Here is a 19,282-nt window from a genome sequence, read left to right on the forward strand (position 1 = left end):
GATTCATGTCAGCATCATTCATAAAAGTAAAAAACTAGAAAACAAAATCATTGTTCATCAACAACAAATGGATAAATAAATGATGATATCTTCTCACAATAGCATACTATAAAATAGTGAAAATAAATAAATTACAGATACATATCACAAACTAGGTAAAACTGAAACTTTTTGTTGAGTAAAAGAAGCAAGACTCCAAAGAATACCTGAGTGGACTTTCCCTTATAATATTTAAGCTATTCTTACAAATGCATACACACCTTGTAAAACTGCTTTTAAAAGGCAGAGTGAAAGGGTGCACCATGAAAATCAAAACATGAGTGAGCTCTATTGAGGTGTCAGAGGGTATATCTAGGGCTTTTGGATGCTGTTGATGTTTTGTTTCTTGATATGGACAGTAATTACAAAGAGGATCTCTTTATGTTTATTAACTTTATATATGTGTATGTTTTTTACACTCTGCTGTGTTATAGTTCACATATTGAAAAGACTAGATAAAGAAAAAGGGGTATGCCCTAGCAGGTTTTGCTCAGTGGATAGAGCGTCTGCCTGCAGACTGAAGGGTCCCAGGTTCGATTCCAGTCAAAGGCATGTACCTTGATTGTGGGCACATCCCCAGTAGGGGGTGTCAGGAGGCAGCTGATTGATGTTGCTCTCTCATCGATGTTTCTAACTCTCTATCCCTTTCCCTTCCTCTCTGTAAAAAAATCAATAACATATATTTTTTAAAAAAAAGTAAAAAGGGTACAATTTAGCAAAGTTTTACTCAGAAATGAAGCAAAAATTTGGACAGTAGCCCCACTGAGCTATGGGATATATAGAATATACTGTTGTCTGTTGTTCCATCCCTTTTTAAAAACAGGACATGTTGAGTAATATTTGTGTCCTAGTTGAAAAGGCCCTGAAGTTTAAGGCAAAAGTGATGGGAGAGAAAATAAGGGAATAATTGCTGGAGCTGAGCTTCTCAGCAGAAAGAGTGGATGGGATTAGGAATAATGGGTAGATCTTTGGGTAGAGTGGGAAACCCCTTGCTACTAGCTCAAGAGGGAGATTTTATGGAACAATGGGGTTTCAGAGATCTATTTGGTGGTGACAGAACTTTTTTCACTGGAATGAGTTAGGCTCTCTTTTAAGATGACCCTGAAGGAGGCATGATTAGCCTCTGTTATCCCTGCCTCCAAGCAAATGGCCCTGCCCCAGAACAACACTCACCATGATTCTGTCCTGCCAGGCGGTTCATCAGGTAGGATTTTCCTGTCCGATACAAACCTGCAATGGCCACCACCACCACAGGCTGAGAGATCTTGTCTAGAATCTCCAGTGCTGTTGGATTTACTGTCAGCTGAGTATTCTGATTTTCCACCAGACAGATGGGGTTCATCATGGTGTATCCAGAGGCCATGGTGAGCTGTAACCCAGAGGAACAATTCATCACAACACAAGATCCAGAAGTCGTATCTCATGGTTACACAAGTCACATGCATGTCAGCCTTCTGTGTGCAGAACTTAAAAATCAGTTTCCTACATTTTGTATGCTTCTAAAACAAGTATTTAGCCTAATGTGTCACGGCCTGGCACAGACTCCTTATGTACATATCACATTGTTCTGCTAGAAGCTGTCCATTGTCTACACTATTAGAAAAGTGCAAACAAGGAACACAGAAGCCTTGGACCTTTAGCTTTGGCAAGGGCTAAAGCTATGCACCTGCTGGGGTCCAATCCCAGCGGGTCCAGGGGTCCCCAAAGGTGTGGACGGAGTCGGCGAAGAAGGAATGACACGAAGACAGCCTTCAGTTGATCAGCAGCCTAGTCAGGACCTCTAGCCAGGATCTCCAGCCAAAGTTCTGGTCGGAGTTCTGGTTAGGAACTGATGAGGATCTGATGTTTATTGTCTTGTTACATCCGTATTTATACCAGCCGATTTTAATCCTGTCAATTTCTATTACAAAGGTTAGGGCATTTCTTATCTCCATTCCAGGGAGTAAAGATTATGTAGCTTAACTACCCTCCTGGCACTTAATTAAGGGGTTGTATCCCCTCCCTAACCTCAGGGAAAAATCCCCACCTGGGGAAACAACCTTTCTCAGAGAGGTGACCTTGGTTAAAACACATGGCATTAAGGAGAGCAAACATATTAAGAACAATATGCTATATATGCCAGGTCCCTTGAAACATATGCTGTGCAGATGTTTCTTTCCTGCAGCGACTGTGTCAAGCAGCAAGGATGGACCGGCTTCCGGCAAATTCCCCCTTTTTTATTTTTTAAATGATAGCGCATGCAAATCAGCGGCCACCTCTCAGATTGGGCTGTTTAAGACTCAGAAGAAGACTGGCAAGCAATGACAACAAGCATAGCTATAAACATAGTGGATGAAGCGCACAAGGAGCCCCGTTCCTTAGGAGGTTGCCGGCCTCTTCAGTCAAGAGATTTCAGCTGTCCTCAAGTAGTTGGTTTGATTGTCTTTGTTGGTCTGGCTAGTGGGCGGCGTCACTGGCAACGGGCTTCCTGAAGTGTTAGCGAGTTGAAGGGCTGCATCAAAGGGTCCATCACGGCCATGCTTGATGGTGGTGTTGGTGTCCAAGGAGGAGTAAGCTGTGTCCTCTGGGTCAGCTGTTATGGAGGATGGAGGGTAGTAGAGAGAAAAAGAAAAGAAAGCAAAAGAACTACAAGGCATGGAAGTGTTTAGAAAAAAGAAGGAGAAGAAAGGGAAGAAGGCAGCATCCTGACACAAAACTTTCGATTCAGAAACTGAGCCACCTGGACTCTCGAGAGAGGAAAGGAAGACCGGTCGTTAATCTGGAATTGGGACGTCCCACGGAAGGACCTATATGGAGGGCTGGAAGCAGCGTACTCCTGGTCCTGACCGCGGCCATGATGGTGGCCAGGGTCTCTGGTTCATGCGGCTGTAGGCTGCACCGGGTTTGTCTGTCTGGTGTTTGTTGTCTTGGTGTTTGTTGTTAAAAAGTCATCTGCTTCTGTGTGCACTCTGCTGCAATGTTTTTTGAAAAATTTTCAGGACTTCAAGGAGCGAGCTCCAGGTTCTGGGCAACCTTAGGTTGCATTTGTCTGGTTTGTTTTGTCTTTGTTCTTTGTTGTCTTTGTCTTTGTCAAAATGGGTTAGGGTCAGTCATCTTCGTCAACCCCCTATCAGTCAGGCCCACTCCGAGCGAGTGGAAGAGGAGCTTGATCACCTCCCGGGAAGCCATAGAGCTCCCTCAGGAATTGAGAATTAGTTAGGAATTGGGTGGATTGTTCAAACTCTGAGTGAATGTCTGGTGAAAGTGTGTGAGTGTGGAAGGAGGGGGCCTGCCCTCTCCTCTCCTTTGTGTGGCTCCACAACTTCGGTTACAGAGTCCGAGTGGGCCCCAACCTGTGGCTCTGTGATTCGTCATATGGCATAACAGTGACTCACCCCCACGTGGAGGTGACCACGCCCGGGGTTTATATGGGTGCACCTTAGCTAAGATGAATCTAAGCTCCCAAGGGATGCGGCCAGGCGGGCATCTAAGTGAGGATCTGTGAAAACAGGTCACCCCTCCCTTTGTCTCTTGCCACCGATCATGATGGGGTTGGGACAAAATAAACCCACTGTTCACAATTGCATGTTGGAAATTTTAAAAAAAGGGATCCAATTGAGGAATTATGAGTAAACAGCTGATTATTTGTGTGGGACTAGCCAATTTACTACCGAGAAGGGGGACTGGATACAGCTCCAGTCTGGGCTAGTCTACTGAGAGAGTGTGAGTATGGGTGTTTGTCTCATTAACTAGTCTGTGTGAAGTGAAAGCTACTTTGATTGATTTTGCATTTCTGTTGATACGCCTGGCTGAACGTTTGGGCTGGACCAGTGATAGTCTGCAAAAGTCTCTTGCAGCTGCGAGAATTATTTTTCTCAGAGTCTTTTGCTCACTATTAAAGGGGAATCAGCCCACTTAGCTAATAAAAATTTCTGCCTATCAGTTGCTCTTACGCAGGTTATAAATTTACTGTATTAAGTTAAAGTTCTGGGGTAGATTTAAATGTTATGATGTTAATGCTTTTGATTTGCAGAAATTCTGTAAATGGGAGTGGCCCACTTTCCAGGTGGGATGGCTGGACGTTGGGACTTATAATTTATTTATTTATTTATTTTTTAAATATATTTTATTGATTTTTTACAGAGAAGAAGGAAGAGGGACAGAGAGTTAGAAACATCGATGAGAGAGATCAATCAGCTGCCTCCTGCACGCCCCCTACTGGGGATGTGCCTGCAACCAAGGTACATGCCCTTGACCAGAATCGAACCCGGGACCCTTGAGTCCGTAGGCCGACGCTCTATCCACTGAGCCAAACTGGTTCGGCGGGACTTATAATTTAACCACCGCTTTTCAGGTTCACCATGTTGTCTATGGCTGGCCAGGTCACTCTGACAAAATTCCCTATATTCAAGTGTGGGTCAATATTTTGACTGAAAAACCAAGGTGGTTAAAGAGTTGTCAGAATAAGGAAAAGAAATTGGGACAGAGACAGACAGTCCTCTTGGCTTCAGCCCAGAAGGGCAAAACTCCCCCTGTTCTGCAAGGTCCAGGCGAGGAGGCACACTCCCCAGGGTTAGGCCTCCCCCATATGCTCCTCCACCCACCAGTCCCACGGTGGCAAATGACCCCAATCCGGAGCCCCTGCCTCCTCCACAGCTGGTTTCCTTTCCTCCGGAAACACCATTCCAGGGCCTGGATCTGTTCTTCCCGCCTCACACTGGGCGGGGGACAGCATGTGGAGGCGGGGAGGGGGAGGGCCAACAGGGCCCTGCAGGCGTCTGCTGGTCCTGCTGACCCCACGGCTCCTGTGTTGCCACTGCGGTGGACAGACCCTCCGGACCTGGGTCCAGACGGGCAGCCTTTTGTGATCTGTGTCCCCTTTTCTACTGGTGGCCTGTGCAGCTAGAGGGGCCAAGGTCCTTCTTTCTCTCAGAACCCACAGGGCTTAATCTCTCTTTTTAGAGTCCATGCTTTTAATGATTGTCAGCAGCTGCTGCGGACCCTTTTCACTTCGGAAGAGAGAGAGAGAAGGTCAGGGCAGAAAGGAGGAGACTTGTTCTGGGTCTGGATGGACACCCTACATCTGACCAAGACAGATTAGAGGCTGTGTTTCCCTCCAGGCGACTTGACTGGAACCCCAGTAGTGACAGGGGAAAGGAGGCACTCGATCAGTATTGCCAGACTCTGTTGGGGGGCATCCGAGCTGCTGCTTGGAGACCCACAGACCTCTCTAAGGTGACAGAGACAGTCCAGGGGCCTAACCCTGATGCCCTGGAAAATCGGAGGGCTATCAATTTTACACTTGCTTCCCAGTCGGCCCCAGATATTAGAAACAAATTGCAGAAGTTAGAGGGCTTTGAGGGGAAATCAATCTTTGAGTTGGTTGAGGTGGCCCAGAAGGTATTTAATAATCAGGAGGACCCAATGGCAGGTTTAACACCCAGATGGCCATGAGTGAGAAAAAATGCCCAAAGGGCCAGAGAGGCAACAAGGGCCAAGAAAAGCCTCGCAAGAGAAAAGGAGTCTGACCTCGGCTTGGGAAAAATCAGTGTGCATTTTGCAGAAAGGAAGGGCATTGGAAAAGGGAGTGCCCTGAACGTGCGGGGGAACCAACTCCCGTATTGGTGGAGGAGGTGGATTAGAGTTGTCAGAGCTCAGCTGGCCGAGAGCTCAGGATAACCCTGACAGTAGGGGGCCAAAAAGGTGGACTTCCTTGCGGAACTCATAGCACTCACTCAGGCCATCTGGTGGGGAAAGGGAAAAAGACTAAACATTTCAGCTTCCTGAAAACAGCTGCCTTGAACCCGGCCACACTCCTCCCTGACGAGGAGGCAGAGGCCCCTTTGCATGACTACGAGGAGACACTGACTACCCTCACTTCCCTCCACGACCTTGTGGACCAGCCCCTGCAGAATCCGGATGAGACCCTCTACAAGGACTGACGGGAGCAGCTTTGTAGAGGAAGGTACCAGTATGCGGGGGCGGCAGTAGTGACATAAAGAGGAGCCAGGGGAGATCTACAATCTGCCAGGATTAGAAAGAAGCCCTGGTGAGTGCCCTGCACTTGCTCTGCCAGACCTACCCAGGGACTGCAGAGATATATCTCCTCACACTGCCCTTACAGGAGGACACGGGAGCCACCTTAAAGAGGTCTCCTGACCTCAGGAGGAAAGGACATTAAAAATACTCCTGAGAAACTTAACCTCCTGGCAGCCATATAGGGGCCAAGGAAGTGGCTAAAAGACCAGTAGGGCCCCTAGAAGTTCTCGTAGCCCTGCCAGCACGAAGATTCCCAGAGAAGCCTACTTATCTGCCAGAGGAGCAGAGGCTAGCTGAGAAACTAAGGGCCCGGGAAGGAGAGGCTGGATGGCTAATTCTGCCAGACAGGAGGCCTATAATGCCAGAAGCCCTGGGGTGGACCATCGTTTCCCAGACCCACCAGAGTACCCACTTGGGGGGAACGAAGCTATCAGAACTGCTGGAAAGAGAATTTTACATCCCAGGACTCCAGAAAATATCCCAAGACTTGGCTAGAAGGTGCCAAGTGTGTACCGGGGTAAATCAAGGGCCCCCTGCTGTGGCTGCGCTGGGGCAGTGATTCCGAGGTCAGAACCCTGGAGAACACTGGGAAGTGGACTTCACAGAGACACCAGGAGGACAAGGAGCATTTAAGTACCTGCTGGTTTTCATTGATACCTTATCTGACTGGCCTGAGGCATACCCAACCAAGGCAGAGACAGCACAGGTAGTAGTTAGGAAACTCCTCACTGAAATTGTCCCCCAGTTTGGCCTACCACTATACATGGGGTCCGAAAATGGCCCAGCGTTTATCGCCAAAGTTACACAATCCATAGTTAAGGCCCTGAGGGTTACCTAGAAATTACATTCTGTTTATAGACCACAGAGTTCTAGACAGGTAGAGAGGATGAATCAGACCTTAAAGGAAACATTAACTAAGTTAAAATTAGAGACTGGAGAAAACTGGGTAAGTCTCCGTCCTTTTGCTCTCCTCAGAGCTAGGTGCACCCCTTATATAAAAGGACTCACCCCTTTTGAAATTATGTTTGGCAGGCTGCCACCACTTCTTCCCCACCTAAGGGAGGAAGATCTTGCCCGGCTGTCTTCCCAAAATTTGCTTAAGTCCTTACAGGCTTTGCAGAGCAATGCTAAGTTAGCACAACGAGTGGTGAGAACCATACGGGAGGAGGACGTGCTGAGTTCCAGTCCAACGCAGCCTACCTTCTCTCCGGGTGATCTCGTCTGGGTAAAGCACCATGACCCTAGAAGCCTGGAACCTAGATGGGATGGACCCTACCAGGTGGTGCTGAGCAGTCCAACTGCCATCAAAGTCTCAGGAAAGAGGCACTGAAAATTGTAACCCTGTCCTCCTCATGCCTCTTGCCTGGTGGACTGACCAATGGGGAGGGGAAAGACATAAGGACTAAGACTCTATATCAGCGGCCAAGACCCTGGCCAATTCTTCACCATCCAATGCCAGACTCTTCCCCAGCGGCTCAACAACTACCCTGCTCTCCTCCTTGGCAGGACCAGTCATTCTGCTCCTCCTCGGGCTACTATTCAACCCCTACATTGTCAAATGCCTCCTCAATTTCATATCGTAGAGGAGGGCACTGAATCAAAGATTTGATTCGGGCATAAGACCAGTAGGGGATGTGCTAGGGGCAGGGACCATGGCATAGAAGAATTACTGAGTGTGCTAAGGGGCAGGGACCATGGCATAGAAAAATTACTTATTGTCTTATAAAAACAATCTATTATGATTAAACCCAGCCAGGTGTAACCCCATTTTCCTCCCATTTGTACTTGTGAACTTTTTGTGAACCTTTTACCCTGCCAGTACTAGGAACAGCTAACAAAACACTTTGTAGTTGTTGCAAATAAAAGCTTTGCAGGACCCTTGGTCAGCACTGTAGTACAAGGCTCCCTGCGAGGAGGGACGTGCTGTAGTCACTGGCCAGTTTAATAAAGGCTCTTAAATTTAAATTCTAAGTCTGTAGTCTATCTCGCTAATTGAACCCATAACAAATTACCCCAAGCCTTCACTTCTCAGCAAGGATGACAGCGTATGCTGAGATGGTTCTTGTATGGACCACACACAAGAAACAATGCCTGGTAAACAAACATCATTAGACTTTATAGTTATTCCTAACAGTTGTTTATGAATTGAATTATTCTATATCACATAGCTTTATATTATCTTTAGAATATTAAGTATTGTTAAGTACAAAAATAATCAGAGTCCATCATTCAGGATTTAAATTGTCTGTAGATTGAGCACCACCTTTTCTCTCAGTTTCTCCAGTGCTTAGAGGAGCGGGTAGGGAAGAGCTGGTGGTCCTGGTGCTGCTGACAGGGGACAGGATCTCAGCTGTCCTAGCTCTTCCCTGTCCCTGAGGAGAGACAGAGCAATGAGGAGGGACCAGGAGCCTCTGCAAGTGGATGGGGTTTACTTCATCAATCCCAGGAAGGGGTTAGCCCCTTTTGGCTTTTGAGGGAGGATGTGTTCCTCCTCCCCCCTGGAGTGCTGATTGTGTAGCCCTTGGAGGGTGCCAGAGGGGCAGCTCATTCCCGGTGACAATGAAGATGAGCACTAGTTGCCTCACAGAGGCCTCTCATCCAAAGGGAAGGCCTGAGGTGCTGGTGGCCAGGACCAGTACTAGCCTCCTGCTGCCCCCCTGCCCTCCAGTGCCAAGCCTGTGCTTCCAGTGTGGGGTGTGCATTTAGGTACCTGTTGTGGTTGATGTTAAGGAACATGGGCCTGGAAGAGCAAGTCTAGGAGGGAACCTACATGTCTTTGGTGCTGCAGACAGGGGACTAATTCTCAGCTGTCCTAACTCTTCCCTCCCTTTCTCCTCCTTTTCTGGCTACTCCAGATAGTGAGCACTTTAGAAGTAGAAAGGCATGCCAGATATTACTGCCAAGCAATGAAGGTCAGGTTGATTAGAACCCAAATCATAACTGAAAGGGCAACTGCTTTCTTGCAGAAGTAGGTGAGGAGTGAAGTTCATGTCAAGCCAAGGAGTTCAGAGGCAGAGTTTCCAGAAAGCAAGAAAAAAACTGCTTGAGAGCACAGAGAGATTTAGTGATGTACCACAGTTGGTTTTTAAGGAGAAAATTTTTAGTAAAGTAGTGGGGCCAAATTCTCTTTGTAAGTCATTAGGGAAAAAGTTGGCACTAAGAAGTTGGATCTAGTGAACCCGGGCTATGTTTTATGTTATTTATTAAATGTTATTTTCAATTATAGTTGGCATTCAATATGTATGCGTTTCAGTATACTACACAGGGATTGGACATTTCTATAACTTAAAAAGTGCAGTCCTCAATAGGTCTTGTACCCACCTGGCAGCCTACATAATTATCACAATATTATTGACTACATTCTCTAGGCTGTACTTTACATCCCTGTGACAGTTTTATAACTGCCAATTTGTACTCTGTAATCCCTTCCCCATTTTCACCCAGCCTCATCCTTCCTCCACCTGGCAACCAGAACCTGGGTTACTTCTAGACAAAGTCATCCACTCTATGAAACAAATCTCATATGTGTGACCAAAATGTATAGAGTTTTCGCAATAAAGTTCTTACCTCTTTTTTCTCCTTAATGTAGGTTGGAGTGGTTTCTGTCACTTCTCTGTCTTTCACTAGATGGTTGAGCTTTTATTTACTTATCTAATGTCATATGACTTTCTGGAAGTCCTAAAGACCCATTAATTAGAAGTGCAGGGTTTAATGTGAAACTGAAAGCACTGAGTACAAAGCACTGACTCAAAAACAAACAAAAAAACAAAAAAAAAAGGAATTTCTGAAAGCTAGGCAAAGGAGAGGATTCTTGGATTTCACTGAATTTCTTAACTAGCTCAGTTTGACAAAATCTCCATTGCTAGTTCCTGGTGGGTGTGGTCAACAGATGTGGCTCCCTCTTCCCTCTTCAAGAAGGGAAAGGTATGTCACTGGGAGAGGCAGGCCACCAGTATTTCTCATCCCCTTCAACACTGAGTTGCAGAGGCAAATTCCAGGAGGCTCAGGTTGTCAACCTCCACCCAGCCCCACTCAGAGTGAAGGCTCTAGCTGATGCATAGGTGGGAGGAAGGGTGAGGGTTGAGATTGCCTGGCCTGATCACCCACCCTCTGGCTCACTTGTAGGAAGGAGTTTCCAAGCTGGGAGAGGCAAGTGGGGAAGAGAAGAGGCTACCACCCCTGCCCAGGGAGGAGCAGTGACTAAGAGATTTTTGTCAAGGGAGCGAGGCAGTGCATCATCACAGAGATCTCTGAAGTTCTCCCCCAAAGAACTGATTTTATTTGAAACAGTCTGGAGACTTGAGGAAACTTTATTGCTAGCAATTGACTATACAAAAAACACAAAAGGAGGTGTTCAAGCAGGAAGCAAGTGACCTTAGATGGTAATGGAATTCACATAGAAAACCAAAGAGTAGCAATAAGGGAATTGTGTAATTAGAAAAGACAGTATAAATACAGACTTCCTCTCCTTTCTCCTCTTAACTGGTTTAAGAAGCAATTGTATACAACAATATGTATATAATTGTATTGCAGGGCCTATTTTATACTTAAAAGTAATATATTTAACAAAGCAGAATAAAGGAGGTCAGTGGTTTCACCGCCTATTGAAATAAAGATATAACACATGGTGTTCACATGAACTCATAGCAATATAGAGAAGCAGAAATTATAAGAAAGAAAGTTACCATACCAAACCCTATACATTTATTGTTTCTCCTCCATTCTCTTTAAAAGACATAAAATCATATAAATTAATAACTATCAAAATGTTTTGTTGTGATTGTTACGTATATAGATGTAATTTGTAATATATATCTATAATAATAAAAGGTAATATATTAATTAGACAGGACATCCTTCCAGAGGAAGCCAGGGCTGCTAGGAGAATCTGGGTCCCGGTTGCCAGAGGGAAATATGAATATTGTGCATTGGGCCTCTAGTGTAAAAATAATAACATTAAATGGAGGTAAGAAGGAATAGAGTTATAGAAGTACCTGTTCTGTGTTTCACTGGGATTAATTTAGCATAAATTTGAGGTATATTCTTTTTCTTTTTAATTTTATTGAATATATTGGAATGACATCGATTAATAAAGTTATATGGTTTTCAAGTGTACCGTTCTCTAACACATCATCCGTATATTGTATGTTTACCACCCAATGTCAAGTCTCCTTCTGTCACCATTGACCCCCCTTTTCTCTCTTCTACCTTCCCACCCCCTTTTCTCTAGTAATCACCACACTGTTGTCTATATATGTGAGGGTTTTATTTATTTATTTATTTTTATTTTTTTTGCTTAATCTCTTCACTTTTTTCACCCAATCTCTCAATCCCCCTTCCCCTTCAAGGTCCTGGAGAGTATTATGCTAAGTGAAGTAAGCCAGTCCGAGGAAGACAAATAACATATGATTTTACTTACATGTGGAATCTAATGAACAAGTTAAACTTGCTTTTCCAGCTAGTGAGATATTTGTTGAGTTTTAAGAGTTCTTTAAATATCTTGGGTACAAAAACTTTATCCAATGTGTGATTTGCGAATGGTTACTTCCAATCTGTGACTTCTCTTTTCACTGAAAGAATGAAAATTCTGATTTTTACAAAGAGCAGAGTTCTTAATTTTGAACTACAATTTATTATTTTGATATGTGGAGTGTTTTCAGCTGTTCTCACCTTCAGTCGCTTTTTTCATCTCTTCCTTTTTCTCTTTGTATTTCTTCTGTATCTCTTCTGCCTAGTGATGCAGAGGAAGTTACAATTAAGAAATGACAACTATGGGTTTCAGGAAAACCCAGTAATACATGCACTCAATTAAATATAATTTTATCATCCACATAACAATCATTGTAAAATTCAAATATCTCTTTGATGCTTTTTGCACAATATTTCTGAACCTCTAGATCTGGTAGCAGGAGTATCTTTGTTTTAAACCTTCCTAAGGTCCCTTATTGGGAAATCACTGGGGATGTGAAGGAATTGGGACTTTCTCAGGCCTGACACCTATGCCAGGAATGTGTTTCAGTCCTCAGGATGTTCTTTGGGAGGAATGGAGGTTTAGTTCTAGTTCTTCAATCCACTGAAGCAGGATGACCATACACGTTATGTTTAATGGGAACTGCTGACTCTCTAGAAAATATAGCTATCAAACTTGACGTGGGGACAAAAATGCATTTACTCTGGATGTGTACAATGGAGCAGGCTAATATGGAAACCAATGTAGCACCTTTTAGAGCTTTCATTATCCCATATTTCATACCACATACAATCTGATACTTTGAGACCAGATGGCTCTATGTCAGGTCTCTTTGATGGTTATACCAAACATCCTGAGAACTGAAGTCCTATTCACCCGGGGCACAATAGAATCCTGTAATCACCACAAACAGTAGATCATGAGTCTGGGCCATGTTATTTGAAACCTCATTCTAATACCACAGAAGGCTCTGAGTCTTAAAGACTTGGGGCTTTAGAATGATCCCATTAGCTTGACATTTCTCTGAATCATATGCCTTTAGATATACTTTACAGTTTATGACTTTAGTGTTTTGGTCTTCCCTTCATGAGGAACTAGGTGACTATCCTGTAGGTTTTCCTCACATCCCACCCAGACTTACCATCAGCATGTGCTGCAGAATTTTTTGCTGATCTTTCAGCTTTGTGTTTTGGTCTCTCATCTTTTCATTCAGCTGGGCAATGTTTTCCTCAGAGCTTCTCTCTTGAGCAGGGGTGGGCAAACTTTTTGACTCGAGGGCCACAATGGGTTCTTAAACTGGACCGGAGGGCCGGAACAAAAGCATGGATGGAGTGTTTGTGTGAACTAATATAAATTCAAAGTAAACATCATTACATAAAGAGCAAGAGAACCCTCCGCTCTTTCGGCTCCATGGGCTGGACAGAACAGCGAAGGGGCCGGATCCGGCCCGCGGGCCGTAGTTTCCCCACAGCTCCTCTAGAGCCCTCCATTTGTTTTAGTTTTCCATTCAGTGTTTTGTGTAAGCAACTCTTGTTTTCTTTCCCAATTTCTCCTGTCCTTGGCTTTATTCAGCTGTTGCCACAAGTGGTTTTAAAGAGAGAAAGAAAATTATAGTTATACCTAGCTGTACCCTTCAAAAGGGTAAGACCTAAAAATGGTTTTTATAATGGCCAGAGAGGAATCTCTGAATATTCTTTCTAAACAATTCCCAGCAAAACATGTTTCAGAATATGACAGAATGGCACTGGTTGCCTCACAGAGCAATTAACACTCATTTTTGGATTTAGCCAAGTTGTTCTAATTCTTTCGTGGAAACACCTTGTTTCAAGAAGGACTTGTTCTTGAGGGGTACTGTAGGAACCTCCCTGCTGTCCATTATCACAGCCCTCTACTGTATCTTTTATTTTTTTAAATATATTTTATTGATTTTTTACAAGAGGATGGGAGAGTGATAGAGAGCTAGAAACATCTATCAGCTGCCTCCCGCACACCCCCCACTGGGGATGTGCCCGCAACCAAGGTACATGCCCTTGACCGGAATCAAACCCAGACCCTTCGGTCCATAGGCCTACGCTCCATCCACTGAGTCAATCTGGTTACGGCCCCTGTACCTTTTAGAGTCTTCTCCACAGCAGTGAGAACCTTGTCAGCCTGGATGATGGATTCCTTTGTTGCAGCCTGTGACTGCTTGAAGTTCTGGAGGACCTCTATTGCCTGAGGAAACAAGGAGCAAAGACTCTTCTTGCTGGGGAAGTCAATGTTCAACAAAACTACAAATTTGATCCTGTAAGTTCATCATCTTTCTTAGGATCCAACAGTGGTGCCCTTCCTTCCAGGGCCACAATTAAAAAATTCAACATCTTTAGTTGGGGAAAAACCCTATTTGGCAACCCCAGTTTTCTCTTAATGTTGCCACTTATGGAAGTTCTACAAACACTCCACCTCAATTGTATGTAGTCTCTGCACATTATTTTTCTTCTGACTGGATGCTTATCTTCCCTTTCTTTACTCAGATACTACTTATTGATACTTAAACTTATAGCTTCTACCTCCTCTTCCAATAAACTGTGCTAAACTTCCTTCTGAGATTTGACTGGGTGCCAGGTACACAGACCTTTCCTACCACCTCTACCACTTGCTGGCTGTATGCTCTTAGGTAACTTATGAGGTTCTCAGTGCATCTCATTTCTCAACTGTATTATGTGGATGACATTAGTACTTAAAGTCAAATTATTCTAAAGATTAAAGTGATAATCAATTTAAATGATCAACCTAAAAATATACTTGCTTTAGGAAGTGTGTGCTCAATATAGATCAACCATCACCATCATTCCATCATTATTATCACCACTATTAGTTTATACTTACATGATAATCATTATCCTACCAATCCACTTGACTATTTATATTTCCTTCTTAGGTAAGATCATAAGCTTTTTGAGAACATCGTTTCTTTAATTATGTATTGTGGAAAGGAAAATAAGACACCAACACAACAGGCAGGTGAATGGCCAATGGCGGCGCCTTTCGGTCGCCGTTCTAGCCTATTTATTTCCTTCAAAGTTATACAATCAATCATTGTTGCTAAGTGCAGTTACTAAAACATAAGTGAATTACATAAAACCATAATTAATCAATAATGCCCTGTTACCAAGGTACTAATTAATCAACTTTGCCCCGTTGCTGTAGCTACTAATATTAACTTGCCCCGTTTCCTAGACTATTATAAACTTGACCCGTTTCCCAGACTACCTTCGACCATAGTTGGTTCCATTTCCCCAGAAACTGCCAACGTACCTGAGAGGGACATTCAGAGGTCACAGTGGCCACGCACCCGGAACCAGCAGTTTGCTGCGTCATCTACAGCTACGCTCCCACAATGTATCCCTTATACAGCATGATAAACTATTGCATTGTTTCCTAAATGAAAGACATATTCTCTTTCATCTACATTCCTGATAATAAATCCTATATTTAGGGGGGAAATTCTGGCTTATTTAATAGTATTTAACTAATTGTAGATGTAAAAGGTAAAAATGTACAGATATCGCTATGCTTTGTTATGTCTTCACCAATGGTCCTATTGTCTTAGATTTTCAAAAGAACCCACAAACACTCTCTGACCCTATTGGCCAGTCTTCCCCCTCATTTTATTCCTCACCTTCACTCCTTCCTGGGCACCAATTCATAGGACTGTTCAATCTTGTTCATTTCCCCTGAGTAGAGAATGTATCCTCCAGGTACAGAGAAAGTTCCTCTCAAAATGCCTTCCATCAGTGGCTTTGAAAGCTGTGTAAGCTGAGCCTGGCAATATTTGAGAGATTCCTCTTCATTCTTCAGCAAGAAATTTTCCTTCTTTTTCTTTATGATGCCCTGCCACAGAAATGTGGAGAAATACAAGGGAAAGAGGCTGTTAGAAGGGAAAAGCCAAGTGTGATCCTCTTGGAAGAAGCAGTTTGATGGCATTGAGTTGGACTGGAGTATGGAACCATAAACCATGGTTAAGAAGCTCATTTTAGTCACAGTTTAGACCAATTAGTTGTGTGACCTGTGGAAAGTTCCTCAATTCTCTTGGGTTCAGGGTCAACATTTGTGAAATGATGGTGTTGGTAGACATGAAGACCAGGGTTCCTTTATTTTTTCAATTGAGATATTACATTATATTGGCTTCAGGTGTCCAATGAATGGTTTGATATTTATATACATTGCAAAATGGTCACCACAATGTCTAATTATTGTAGTCACCTTACATAGTGATAAACGTTGTTTTTTCTTTGATGGGAACCTTTATGTTCAACTCTGTTAGCAAATATCAAATATGCAACCCAGTATTATTCCTTTATCGGTCATAAGATTAACAGTGGCCCATCCATAGGCAATGAGCAATGGAAAGTTCAATATAACTGGAAGTAGACTTTCCTCTGCAAACTTGGATTACTATGGATAAAAACATATACACAGTAAACCAATTGTCCACTAATGAGATAAGTGATCACTGAACATAGTTTTGAACTTCTCATGAATAATTATAAGGAGGGCTTGATTGTATAGAAATATAGGAAAATAAATTTTATGCTATACATCAGTGTGACAGCGAAACAGCCTCCCACACACTCCACACCAGGGATGGAACACACATCCTGGGCAAATGTCCTGATCTAGAATTGAATCAACAACTTTTTGCTGCACAGTACAGCACCTGACCAACTGAGCCCCAGTGGCCAGGGCTAATGGTTTCTTAATAGCAGTTCATGGAGTCACAAGGCCCTGCTGATTGATTTGGGATTTCCTCAAATGATGAGCCAGTGGGTAAGAGGAAGGTCAAATTAGGTTCATCCATGGCTCTGTGTTCGCAAATGCGGACTGAAATACTGGTGCTGTGTGTCTCCCTTTATCCTCACTGCCTAGGACAGTCTGATCAGCACTTTTATCAACTCAAAGTCTCTGGCTCTTGTTTTTCTCATGAGTGAGGAATTTTGTGTGTCGATTAAGGACAAATGGAAAGTATTTGTATTGAACACATTTCCTTTGTAAGTGGAAACAGGAACAAGCTCCTACTTCCTCAGGAATAAACTAGAGTTCAAGAGCACAGTTCTTTTCTGTTTAGTACTATGAGTTATGCACAGTTTTCCTGCTTTTTGTTTTCACATAAAGCTGTTTGAAAAACTTTCTAGAGACATTTTCTTTTAAATGTTGGTTATGAGAAAGGTATATTTCTTCCCTTCCCGATGTACTTGGAGTTGCAGTCTCTAGAATAGTTGTATTATTCTAAAAGATACTTACAGATCAAATTAATTTGCATGTAGTATTATTACATTGAAAATTCATGTGATTATATATGCTTATTGACAGGAAGGTATTTTTTAAGGGTATAAAGTTTCAGTTTGTTGGATTGATTTAAGGCAGTGATATTCAACCTTTTTTTTTTTTTTTATCTCATGGCACACATAAACTAATTCCTAAAAGAGCACCCTGAGTAATAGTTTATGTGTGCCTTGAGAAAAAAAGGCTGAAAATTGCTGAATTAAGGGATTTTTTTAATCTTAAAAAATATTTTTATTGATTTCAGAGATGAAGGGAGAGAAAGAGGAAAAAAAATAACAATGATAAGAGAGAATCATTGATTGGTCATTTCCTGTATGCCACCCCAGTGGGGTTTGAGCCTAGAGTCCGGGCATGTGCCCTCACTGGGATTGAACTATGACCTCCAGGTTCATAGATTGATGCTCAACCACTGAGCCACACCAGCCAGGCAAGGGAGTTGCTTATATAATCTGAATACGAGTTCTTTGATTGATCGTTGCATTGTAATTATTTTCTCTTAGCTGGTTTCTTGCTTTTTGCTTTTGATAAGGGTAGCTAGCTAGCTTAATTAGGCAGATAGGAAGGGAGGGGGTCCAGAGAAAATAGAGGCATCTTGGCCTGAACAATTAAGCAGCCATAAGTTAGATCAAAAGCAGCCCTGACCTGAGCAGCTGGGAGAGCCATAGGGGTAATAAAACATCTCTGGCCAGGAAAAAAAGAGGCTGTTTTACTCTTTGAGCAGAGAAGCCAGCGGTTTCAGTCTCAAGGCTTGGCAAGATAGGGTTGCTAGGTCTTAAAGCAACCATTAGACAGATCAAAAGCAACTCCAACCTGAGCAGACAAGATGGATATGTGAAGGACAGAGAAATGCCACTGGATAAGGGGGGAGAAAGACATACATTCACAGAGAATAAAGGAAAGTCACAGGATATGGAAACAGGGGGACAAGGAAACATGTTTTCACAGAGGATAGAGGAATGTTGCAAAATAAGGGAAATGAAAGAGGGGGCACCACTTGAGCTTTGGCCTTTGAAACTAACACTACGTAGCAGAGTGACCAATGAGGAGAGCACTGGGGTCCTAGATTAAGGGAAGGGTCTCTAGAATATATATCTCAAGACAAAGAGAGCAGTGGCCACCCTCTTAGGGGACCTCTCTGCCTCTCCTATCTTAGCCAGGGGAGACAGAGTCATAGGAATAGAAACTGAGAATTAGTAGTTTTAGAGATAGTATCTGTTGGCAATAAACTTTTTGTACTTCTCACCTACCACTTTTTCCGTGGCTTTATTCTTCTAACCCATCTGGACAAGAACCTGGGAAAGAAATCACCCTTGCACCCTGCTCACCAAAAAACAAAAACAAAACAACCACAAAAATCCTGAATCACTATTATTATGACATTTAAATGAGTGAAATATTTTTATTCCTTTTTATTGTTATAATTAACATATCACATATTAGTTTTAGCTGTACAATATAGTGATTTGATATTTGTATATATTGCAAAATGATCACTATTGTAAATCTAGTTAACATTCATCACTATACATGGTTCCATAATAATTTTCTTGTGATCAAAACTTTTAAGATTTACTATCTTAGCAACTTTAAAATATGCAATTAACTATAGGTGCAATGCAGTACATTACATCCTATGACTTATTTATTTTATACCTGTAAGGCTTTACATTTTTATTTCCTATACCCATTTCTGCTACTCCTTATCCCTTGCTCTTACAACTCCCAATTTATTCTGTTTATAAATGGGCTTGTTTTTTTGTTGTCGCTTTTTGGAGTCCACATATGAGATCATACAATATTTGTTTTTCTATTTTCTGATCTATTTCACATAGCATATGCTCTCAAGGTCCATTTATGTTGTTGCAAATGTCAAGGTTTCCTTTTTTGTTATGGTTGAATAACATTCCATTATGTACATGCCATGTTTTCTTTATCCCTTCAGTTTTTAATGAACCCTTAGAGTGTTTTAATATCTTGGTTATTATTTAAAAAAATGCTGCAATTAATATAGGAGTACATATATTTTCCTCAGTTAGTATTGTCTATTTTTCCAGATAAAAATCCAGAAGTGGAATTGCTGAATCATATGGTAGTTTTATTTTTATTTGTGAGTAATTTCCATAATGTTTTTCATGGTGGTGACATCCATTTCAGTCTCATCATCAGAGGACAGAGTTCCCTTTCACACCAAGGTTATAAAAATTTCTTCTATTTTTTTCAGAAGCTTTCTTTTAAATATTCACTTTAACATTTAAGACTATGATTCATCTCAAATTTAGTTTTGCATATGGTGTGAGTTGTTGGTCAACATTCATTTTTCCCCTCAAAATATTGTTCCTATATAAAAGCACAAAGGAAGAGAGAATATGAGAGTCTAGTTTAAGTTTTGCAGGATTATAGTTATGGTTCTCAGAGGAATGAAAATAATTT

At 42.5% G+C, this 19,282-nt stretch overlaps 1 protein-coding gene and 1 pseudogene across 1 annotated transcript in view; both read right to left on the bottom strand.

Moving 5' to 3' along the window:
• The window catches only part of LOC102417197, a 22,688-nt pseudogene extending 21,276 nt beyond the window's left edge, over window positions 1-1,412 (bottom strand).
• Window positions 1,413-15,190: 13,778 nt separating this feature from the next.
• Window positions 15,191-19,282, bottom strand: part of LOC111826914 (guanylate-binding protein 6-like) — a 24,161-nt gene continuing 20,069 nt past the window's right edge. Inside the window, exon 6 of the mRNA XM_023757677.1 lies at window positions 15,191-15,400. Within this exon, the coding sequence (XP_023613445.1) occupies window positions 15,191-15,400 (210 nt within the window). The remainder of the gene's footprint in view (window positions 15,401-19,282) is intronic.

Source organism: Myotis lucifugus, unplaced genomic scaffold, assembly GCF_000147115.1.
Source record: "Myotis lucifugus unplaced genomic scaffold, Myoluc2.0 scaffold_110, whole genome shotgun sequence".
NCBI lineage: Eukaryota > Metazoa > Chordata > Mammalia > Chiroptera > Vespertilionidae > Myotis > Myotis lucifugus.